The sequence below is a fragment of the Solanum pennellii genome, chromosome 4 (assembly GCF_001406875.1).
Source record: "Solanum pennellii chromosome 4, SPENNV200".
In the NCBI taxonomy this organism is placed as follows: Eukaryota; Viridiplantae; Streptophyta; class Magnoliopsida; order Solanales; family Solanaceae; genus Solanum; species Solanum pennellii.
The window spans coordinates 62,864,868-62,875,636 of record NC_028640.1 but is presented as its reverse complement, the minus strand read 5'-3'; the positions used below and the strand labels follow the sequence as shown (position 1 = coordinate 62,875,636).

Genomic DNA, 10,769 nt, shown 5'->3' with positions numbered 1-10,769 from the left:
TTAAACTTGAAGAGAAAATGTCAAGAATGGTGTCTCTAGAGTCTGATAATTCTGAACTTAAGAACCAGTTGAATCAGATAACTGAAGAAGCTGAAAAGCTAAATGGAATGTCAAATGGTTTACAAGTTGAAATTCAAGAAAAATTGAAAAACTCTGAGAAAAACCTTGGTCTGTCGTTGGAGAAGAGCAACAAATTAGAAAAGGATATTGTCAAACTTAAGGAAGAACTTGAAAAATCTCTTAAGTGGACAAAATCCTCAAAGTTATTGTCAAATGCAACAAATCAGAGTAATTTCAATAAGAAAGGACTAGGAAGTTTGAACATCACTCCTCCTTATAATCCTCACAGTAAGTATGTGTTTGTGTCTGACAATCTGCTCTGTCTTCATTGTGGTAAGAATGGGCATTTAAAGCGAGAGTGTGCTGGCTGGAGAAACTCCTATGAAAGACTCTCTAATTATGCTGAAAGGCAAAATTTACCAAAAGAGAGACCTGGTCCTCCAAAGCATGTTTCAACTCACAGATTTTCAAAGAAAAAATCTGTCACTGCTCCAATGTCCTTTGTTAGAAAGCTTCAAAATCTACCCTATTGGACTAAATACAATCTAATCACTCCTTTGTCTGCCTTCTGGGAACTCAAATTGAAATGGGTTCCCAAGCTAAACAAGTGATTCTTGGTGCAGGTGAGTGAGAGGAGCAGCAGTCAATGTTGGTATATGGATAGTGGATGCTCTAAACATATGAATGGTGATGTAAAAAATTTCCTCTCACTCAAGACACTTCAAGGAGGAGGTGTCTCTTTTGGTGATGGAAAGAAGGGGTACATTTTGGGAGTTGGCAAAGTGGGAAAATCTCTTGAAGATTCAATCGACAATGTGTATCATGTGGATGGGTTGAAGTACAGTTTGTTCAGTGTGTCTCAAATCTGTGACAAAGGAATGAAGTCAAATTTAATTCTGAGAAGTGCACTGTGGTGAGTCTAACTACAAAGAAGGTAATTCTCACTGCTCACAGAAGTAAAAATATGTATGTGTCCAACTTAGAAACGTCTCATGGAGATGACCTGACATGTCTTAGCGCTCAGAATGAGAATGCTGATCTTTGGCATCGTAGGCTGGGGCATGTAAGCTCATCTATATTGAACAAACTTATTTCTAAGGACCTGGTCCGAGGTCTGCCAAAGCTGAAGTTTGCTGAAAATAAAATCTGTGAAGCCTGTGTTAAAGGAAAACAAATCAGATCATCCTTTAAGCCTAAAAAGCAAGTAACATCATCAAGAACACTAGAGCTGCTTCGCATGGACTTGTGTGGACCCCTGAAGGTTCAAAGCAGAAATGGCAAGAAGTACATATTAGTGATTGTTGATGATAACTCGAGATATACATGGACAAGATTCTTGAAATCAAAGGCAGAAACAGTTGAAGAGTTGGTGGTGTTTTTCAAAATGATTCAAACCAAATTGAATCAAGTCATTTGCAGCATTCGATCTGATCATGGTACTGAGTTTGAGAACTCAAAATTGGATAAATTCTACATGGAAAATGGTACGAGTCATAATTTTTCTGCTCCTAGAACTCCTCAACAAAATGGAGTAGTGGAAAGGAAAAACAGAACCTTGGTGAACATTGCCAGAACTATGATTATTGAATCAAATCTTCCTCAAAATTTCTGGGCTGAAGCTGTTAACACAGCATGTCATGTTACCAACAGGTGTTTGATAAGAGCTGTTTTGAATAAGACTCCCTATGAGCTTCTCAACAACAGAAAGCCTATGTTGAGTTATCTTAGAGCATTTGGATGCAGGTGTTTTGTGCTGAACAATGGGAAGGATGATCTGGGAAATTTTGATCCTAGGATTGATGAAGGAGTATTTGTTGGATATTCTTCATTGAGTAAGGCTTACAGAATATTCAACAAACGAACTCAATGCATTGAAGAAAGCATTCATGTTGTATTTGATGAAGATGGAAGCTTGAGGAATAATGAATCAAATGATGAAGATGATGTGATCAAACTGTTCAATTTGCAGAAAATTGAAGAAAGTGAAGCTGATGCAGGACAACAACTGAAAAATGATTGTGCTGATCAGAATCATAGTCTACCTGAAGAGGCTGATGAGGTGGAAAAATGTGATGAGGTACCTGGTACTACTCAGAATTCCAGCCAGAGTACATCAAACTCCCCAGAAAATGATGTCTCTCTTGATGAAGAAGAACATGCTGATCAACTCAACCAGTCTGCTCCTAGATCATGATGGAAGCATAGTTCATCACATCCTCTTGATAATCTTATTTCTCCTCTGAATTCTGGAATTCATACTAGATCAAAAACAAGAAATCTAGTTGCATTTTCAGCATTCATATCATCTATTGAGCCCAAGAATGTGAAAGAAGCCTTAGGTGATGCAGATTGGATCAACTCTATGCAAGAAGAACTTCATCAGTTTGAAAGAAGCAAGGTATGGTACCTGGTTCCTCGACCTGCAGACAGAACAGTAATAGGAACCAGATGGGTTTTCAGAAACAAGCTTGATGAAAATGGAGTGATTACTAGAAATAAATCCGGGTTGGTGGTTCAAGGATACAATCAAGAAGAGGGAATAGACTATGATGAGACTTTTGCACCTGTTGCCAGAATGGAGGCTATCAGAATTTTAATAGCTTTTGCTGCATTCATGGGGTTCAAGCTGTATCAAATGGATGTGAAGAGTGCATTTCTGAATGGAGATCTCAAAGAGGAGGTATTTGTCAAGCAACCTCCTGGTTTTGAAGATGCAGAGTTACCAGATCATGTGTTCAGATTGAATAAAGCCCTGTATGGTCTGAAGCAGGCTCCAAGAGCATGGTATGAAAGGCTGTCAAAGTTTCTGTTGAAGAATGGTTTCAAAAGAGGCAAGATAGACAATACTTTGTTCTTATTAAAAAGAGAACAAGAATTTCTTATCATTCAAGTGTATGTGGATGACATAATTTTTGGAGCTACTTCAGAACATTTGTGTGAAGAATTCTCAGCATTAATGGGAAAGGAATTTGAAATGAGCATGATGGGTGAACTGACATTCTTCCTTGGTTTACAAATCAAGCAATCATCAAATGGGATTTCAATATGTCAGGAGAAGTACATTAAGGAGCTACTGAAGAAATTCAATATGTTTGACTCTAAACCTATTGATACTCCTATAGGAACAAACTCCAAGCTTGTAGTAGAGGAATCTGATCCTCTTGTGAATCAAACAATGTACAGGGGAATCATTGGATCCTTGTTATATCTGACTGCTAGCAGGCCTGATATTGTTTATAGTGTTGGAATGTGTGCCAGGTTTCAAGCATGTCCTCGTGATTCACACTTGAAGGCTGCAAAACGTATTCTCAGATACTTGAAGAAAACAGGGGACCTGGTTCTCTTCTATCCAGCAGGTGACACTTTTGATCTAGTTAGTTTTGCAGATGCTGACTTTGCTGGTTATCAAGTTGACAGGAAGAGTACTTCTGGAATGGCTCATTTCCTTGGATCATCACTTATCTCTTGGAGAACCAAGAAGCAGAACTCTGTGGCTCTCTCAACTGCTGAACCTGAGTATGTAACTGCTGCAGCATGTTGTTCATAGTTGCTGTGGATCAGGCAACACTTGGAAGATTTTGGGATTCACATCAAAGCAATTCCTCTTATGTGTGACAATACTAGTGCTGTTAGTATGGGAAAGAATCCAGTCCATCATAAGAGAACAAAGCATATTGATGTTAGACATCACTTTTTGAGAGATAATGTTGAGAAGGGAAATATTGTGCTTACATATTGTCCAACGGAGGAGCAAATTGCAGACATCTTCACCAAGGCTCTCAGTAAAGATCAATTTGAGAGAAATCGGTTGAAGTTGGGCATGTTGATCTCTAAGTGATGTTCTTAGCTTCCAACAGTTGAATTCCCTTGATGGCTGAAATGCAGGTATCCTTTGTGTGAATATTTAAATATCTGGATAAAGATCATTTTTGTACCTTTTGTAGGTATACTTTCAGGAAGGAATGGACTAACAAAGAAGATGACTAGAACAACTGGGGAATGAGGATACAACTGTGCTATGGTACCTAGTGCCTGTCCAGGTTAGCATTTCTACATTAATTTAAAACGGAAAATTATGACCGTTGATAATGCCACGTGTCAGTCATCGGTCAGTCTGACCGTTAGTCCCATCGCTTCTCTCTCAAGCGACACATCCAATCACGGACTTGGCACCTTTTCACGCCTTTTAAAAACCCTCTTTACTTCTTTTTGAAATCCACATCCGTCCTTTAACATTCCTTTTGTTTCAAGAAGGGTTTAAACGAAAGTTAAAAAGGCAAACTTTGTTTCTTCTTCTTCCTCTCTCTGTTCAAAAACCCTTTTTCTTTTGTCCTTCAAACATGTTTTCTCCTTCTTACCTCTAAACAGATGCTAAATGCTCTTAGCGAAATAGAGCCACTTGCTTTCTACTCACCGTCTACAGTACAGTCCAGACCCAATGCCCCTTCTAGTCCTCAGAAAGACACACCCGACAATCCTTTCTATGCCATAGATCTAAGCTGTACATGCTTGCCTACTGGACCTGGTCTGCTGCAAGAAATGCTGCCTGACAATCTCTTTGAAGGAGAACTACCCAAGCAAAAGGCATCTGAGTCAAATATATTGGCAGCAAGTGAAGAGTTGGTGATTGAGAGCTTGGCTATGATGCGGGAAGAAGCAAGGGCTGAGCAAACTGAAGTTTTGCAGAGGGAAGAGGTAAGAAACACTCAACCCATTTTTGATATAACTCCTGATATTGGAAGGTATCCTTCTTCCTCCTCCTCTGACTCTGAAAGTGAGAAGGAACCTTTAAAATGGAAGGTTGAGCGAAGAGAAGGTGAGATATCTAGAAAAGGGAAGGAGAAGGTTGTAGAAGAGACCCCTAGAAGAAGACCTACCACTAGGTCTGCTGCTCAAAAATTGATGGCCGATGCCTTGAAGGCCAGCGCACGTTCTACTACTGCAGTTAGAAGTGCAAGAACCTTCAAGGTATCAAATTTCAAAATACATGAGACTGATGTTGTTGAGTTGTCCGCTGAGGAAGTGGAATAGAAAAGTAAGAAGAAAAGGGCAAAGAAGAAAAAGGGGAAGGTTTCAAAGAAGGTTGAAAACACAAAGTCCAAAAAGAAAACTTCTGGAGGCAAAAGGAAGAGATCACAGGGACCTGGTGCCCAAGCCAGGAGAGATGAGAATGTCAACATGCAGGAAGTTGTTGACAGCCTGAGAAAGCAAGCCGTCTTGGCTGGGAGAGTTTTTGATATGGGAATCATAACTCTTCCCGGCATGGACTCTCTTCACGATATGGTTGAAATTCAATCATGGCTGCATTTGTTCAACAGAAAATCCCCCATCCTCTATGAAGAAGAAGTGCGCGAATTTTATTATAATATTCAATTCAAAGAAGATGGGAGTATCCTTACACGGTTCAATGACATTGCTGTGCATTTAGATGAGGGTTTGTTGAGCAAAATTCTCAGGGTGCCTAGAGAGGGGACCCGGTCTGTGCTGGGAAGAACTTGCTCTACTGAGCTTGCTTCCTTGATTTCTAAGATACCCACAACCAAGGTTGCTGGGATTTATAAGAAGATCATGAAGAGCGAGTACCAGTTGGTCTTCGAGTTCATCAACAAAGTTCTCCTTCCTCACACTGAAAAGAGGAGCTCAGCAACTGCTGCTGACTTGTTTGTGATGGAGATGTTGTGTAGCTTCAAAGCCCTGAATCTCCCAGGTCTTATGCTTGAGCATATCTACAAAACCGTCATTGAGAGGAAAGGTGTTCATGGAATGGGATACAGATACTTTCTCACGGAAGTATTCAAGCACTTTCAAATTCCTCTCAATGTTGGAAAGGTTGGGACGGTTAAACAGACTATCTCAGAGATTACCCTGGTCGAGTGTGAGTGTCTTGAAGGGAGAGGCAATCCCAAGAGCAAGATGGCTCAACTCATCGAAGATCAGGATCATCTTATGCATGAGGTTGAGGAGCTCACTGTGCGTTTGAGTGGTAAAGAGGCTGAAATTGCTATATTCAAAGCAGAACTGCTTACTGCACAGAATGAGGGACCTGGTTCTTCAGTGGTACAAGCTCTGGAGAGAGAGAATGCAGAGTTGAAGGCTAAGATCATTGCCTTGCAGGAGAAGGCCATTAAAGATAATGATGCTGCCAATGCACGACTCACTCTCATCATCCAGTCCCTGTCTCATCCTCCTCCCTCTTCCTAGCCTATTAAAAACCCTCCCTTGTGTCGTTCTTTTTGTGGCTTATCTTTGTGTTGTTGGACAATCCGTTTAATTTTAATGTATTAATGTTATTGTGGAATGCTTGTTAACTTATTCCTCTGTTGTTCTGATTATAGTCTTTTGTGAATGTTTTTCCCTTCCTGATTGATTGCTTCTCAGCTTTGATCTTATTCTGTATTACTGTTGACATCACTGGTTTACTGCATATCTTTTTTATGATGCCAAAAGGGGGAAGTAAAACTGGTAAGTAGCTGAATGATCATACAGTGAGGGGGAATACAGTGAGGGGGAAAACAGTGAGGGGGAATATAGTAAGAGGAACAAAAGTTGGAGGAGATCTGAGACCATTGTTTGTCATCATCAAAAAGGGGGAAAATGTTATTTGCAGTTTTGATGATTTGACAAACTTAGGGACCTCGTAAAGGTACCAGGTTTCTTACTTGAATGTTGAAGATGAAACAAACACAGGGACCTTGTAGAGGTACCAGGTTCTCATTGTGACGAGCCAATTTACTGCCAGCTGGAGACGGTACAGAAAGTAGGTGCACACTTCCCGATGGCGTCAAAAAGTGAGACTTCTCTAACCAATGGCAAAGAGTTTAAGGAAAGTGACTTGTCCATATAAAAGGCACTTTCCTAAACATCTTTCATAGTTTTTGCAACTTGAGATAGAACTTTTCAAGAACATTTGCAAAGGCTGCTAGTAAACAAAAAGGCAGAATTATTCCAAGAACAGCAGTAATCTCTGGAGCTTTTAGTGTAGCTGTTTAGGAATATATTCTCTTGTTCTTATATTGTAAACCATTCCTGAAACTATAAAGGAATCAGTGGGTAGTGTTAAAAGTCTAGGTTGTCCAAGTGGGATAGCTTAGTGGGTAGATTGTTTTCTACTTAGGCTTGTTAAGCAATAGAGAGTATTGCTTAAACGTGAGATTAAAAACTTCTTCTCACATTTGTTGTAATCGTGTTTTACTTTTGGTTTTGAAGATTAGTGAAAACGATTGAAAATCCTGTGAAACAGGTCGTGGTTTTACTCCCTTAAGCAAGGAGGTTTCCACGTAAAATCATTGTGTTGATTTTACTGCATTTAACTTTCTGGTTATATTCATTAGTGTAGTAAGGGACCTGGTCCATTATTCTGTTAAGTGAAGACATATATTCTATCAGGAGCAAGTTTGGAAATTTTGTGAAGATACTACAGGACTGCTCTGGCCTAATTCTGATACCATTCATAGTAAGCTTATGATATGGTGGCGTATTAAATCTACCAACAAAATGCTTGAATTGACCACTCAATGCCTTCCTTATGTGATTTGTTGGGAATTATGGAAACATAGATGAACTTATAAATATGAAGGCACCAAAATTTTCTCTGGCAACATTATTCATCAAGCTACATACCACATTCATTTGATCCTCACTTTCCAGTTCCCTTCCCTAAAGTTCCCCACAAAATTTCGAAGCATTTGTCGAATGATGGGGAATATCAAGCCGAAGTTTAATATCACCCCCGTCTTATGGAGTAAGCCTAATTACAGAGAATACAAGCTTAATGTTGACGGTTGCTTTAAGGGCAATCCCGGAAGTGCCGGTGGTGGAGGTATTCTGAGGAGTCATACGGGTCATGATCATGCCTTTCACAGTATATTTTGGTCACTCTTCTAACAACTTGTCCAAGGCACGGGTTATCAAGATTGGATTGAAATGGTGTATTGATCACGGTTTCAATGTTCTTACTATAGAATCTGATTTCTTGACTGTGATTAACATGATCAACAAAGCTGCAACTACAACATGGAGCATTAAGGAGGAAACTAATGCCATCCATAATATGATTTCAAACGGAAATTTTCAGTTCATTCATATATTAAGGGAAGGAAACAACACTACTGATCTCTTGGCCAACTTTGTGGAGCTTGATAGGAAAAATGACTTCTTCACTGAAATTATACACTTACCAAGGAAGATTTTAGTCACTGTGAAGAATGATGAAGAAGCTCGTCCAAACTTTAAAATCTAATTAAGGAAAAGCACTTCTATCTTCGCCCCTGGTTGAGCTCTTCTTGAATGCACTAGGTATTCTATCCTAGACTTTTTTGGAAGCCTAACTGTACTAGGATCAATCTTCCTCTTTTACTTTGTTTTTGGAAGTTAAAATTGTAAGAATGGCTACTCTTGTATGAGGTAAGGTTGGTCCTCCTCTGTAACCTTTTGCTTTGAAATTGAATCTTAATTCTTGTTTTAAAAAAAAGTGTTGTTTATACCTAGCCTAAAATTTAAGTTAATTTTAGTACATTGCTTAGATTCATACATCAAAGGTATAGTCAGCTTCAATGATAATTCATGTTTTATATATGTATGTGAAAGAGTTTAATCCCTTGCCTATTTCATTGATATCAAATGGTTTATATACAATCAATACAAGACTATAATTAAGGAAACAAAATATACACCTAGCTATAAGTAGGAACTAAATATACACTTAATAAAGGTGATAAATCAGAATATATTCATCATATATTCTAACACACACCCTCAGTCAAAGCGGGAGGTCTCTAAATGCTAAGATTGTCCCGAAGGTCCTCAAATAACACCAAAGGAAGACCATTGGTGAATATGTCTGCAATCTGATAACGCGAGGGGACATGTAACACGCGAACTTGGCCGCAAGCCACTTTTCCTGGACAAAATATATATCCATTTCAATGTTCTTAGTATGTTGATGTTGAACCGGATTACCAGCAAGATATATGGCACTCACATTATCACAATAAACCAATGTAGCCTCTTATATAGGACAATGAAGTTCCAACAACAAATTTCGCAACCAACATGACTCAGAAACCACATTGGCTACCCCTCAATATTTTGCCTCTGCACTAGAACGGGATAAGGTTGCCTGACGTTTAGCGGACCAAGAGATCAAGTTATCACCCAAAAAGACACAGTAACCCGACGTTGAACGTCGTGTGTCCGGGCATCCACCCCAATCAGCATCAGTATACGAAATAAGGATTGAGGTGAAGGACGAAAACATGTGAAGACCAAAATCCATAGTACCATGTATGTAGCGCCAAAATGCGCTTAAGTGCATGCATGTGTTCCTCCTTTGAGTCATGCATGAATAAGCATACTTGTTGTATGACATACATAATATCATATTTTGTGAACGTAAGGTACTGAGTGCACCGACAATACTCCTATAAAGAGAGGGATTCCCAAATGGTTTGCTCGTAGTAGTACCGAGCTTCGGTTTCGTATCCACCGGAGTAAGAGATGCCTTACACGATGACATGTCTGATCGTTCAATGATCTCTATAGCATATTTCTTTTGTGATAAGAATAAACCACCGGCTTGACGAGTGACTGCAATGCCAAGAAAATAGCTCAAATGGACCAACTCTTTCATAGCAGATTTCGAGCTAAGACGAGAGATGATCGACTGACGGAGCTTATCCGAGGAAGCAGTCAAGATTATATCATCGACATAAAATAATAGGTAAGCCATAGAAGCACCTTGAAGATAAATAAACAACGAATGATCAGAAGTACTTTGATAAAAACAAAGAGTACGGACATAGTTAGCAAACCTCTTCTACCAATCCCTTGGAGCCTGTTTCAGCCCATATAGAGATTTCTTCAGCAAACACACATGATTAGGATGATCCGGATCTCGATACCCCAAAGGTTGATACATGTAAACTGTCTCCTTGAGTTCCCCATGTAGGAAGGCATTTTTAACGTCAAGTTGTTGGATCTACCAGGCCTTAGAGAAAGCCAAATTGAGAACCGTGCGAATAGTCACCGATTTGACGACTGGACTGAACATCTCACCACCAATCCAGCCAACCTATTGAGTTTTACCATCACCTACAAGACGGTCTTTATGCCTCTCAAATGAACCATTAGATCTTTCTTTATGAGAAAAATCCACATAGATCGAATTACATTAACATTTGAAGGATGAGGCACTAACTCCCACGTCTTATTTTCAATAAGAGCATTATATTCTTCATCCATAGCCATTTTCCAATTCAGGTCATGAAGAGCAGATAAGGGTACGAGGTAGGGGGGATTTAGATGTTGATGTAAGAAGGTTAAAGGACTTCTTAGGCTTTGAAATCCCATGTTGGCTCCGAGTAACCGGAACCGTGGGGTGACGTGAGGGAGAGATCGGAGTGGGGCTAGGAAGAGAGTTAGATGGGAGAGTGGAAGGAGTAGATGGAATCGGTACAGTCGACTGGGGATGGCTGTGCCGGCCGTTGGGCATGTCGGAACCACTTTCTGGGATGGGTGTTGTGGATGTGGTTGGGTTAGGAACAGGTGCAATTTTTGGTTAGGACAGGTAGTGAAATGATGTACCAGGTAAGGAGATGGTCCATCGTCTAGAAACTCATAAGATTGAGTTTGGGGTACTGGTTTTTGCAAAGGGAAAGTGTGTCTCATCAAATATTAGGTGACGTCTAATGATGATTTTCTAGATGAAAACT

The 10,769-nt window shown here is 39.7% G+C and overlaps 1 protein-coding gene across 1 annotated transcript; it reads left to right on the top strand.

The window, feature by feature from the left end:
* Positions 1-7,755: 7,755 nt before the first annotated feature.
* On the top strand, positions 7,756-8,299 carry LOC107016903. The gene is made up of 2 exons (XM_015217222.1): positions 7,756-7,879; positions 7,923-8,299. The coding sequence occupies exons 1-2, from the start codon at positions 7,756-7,758 to the stop codon at positions 8,297-8,299; spliced, it is 501 nt and encodes a 166-aa protein (XP_015072708.1).
* Positions 8,300-10,769: the final 2,470 nt, after the last annotated feature.

Bases quoted from the DNA above. Each gene is read 5' to 3' on its own strand.
- LOC107016903 (XM_015217222.1), top strand. From the start codon at position 7,756: ATGGGGAATATCAAGCCGAAGTTTAATATCACCCCCGTCTTATGGAGT. The intron at 7,880-7,922 runs GTATTCTGAGGA...TGCCTTTCACAG, and splicing joins CGGAAGTGCCGGTGGTGGAG to TATATTTTGGTCACTCTTCT.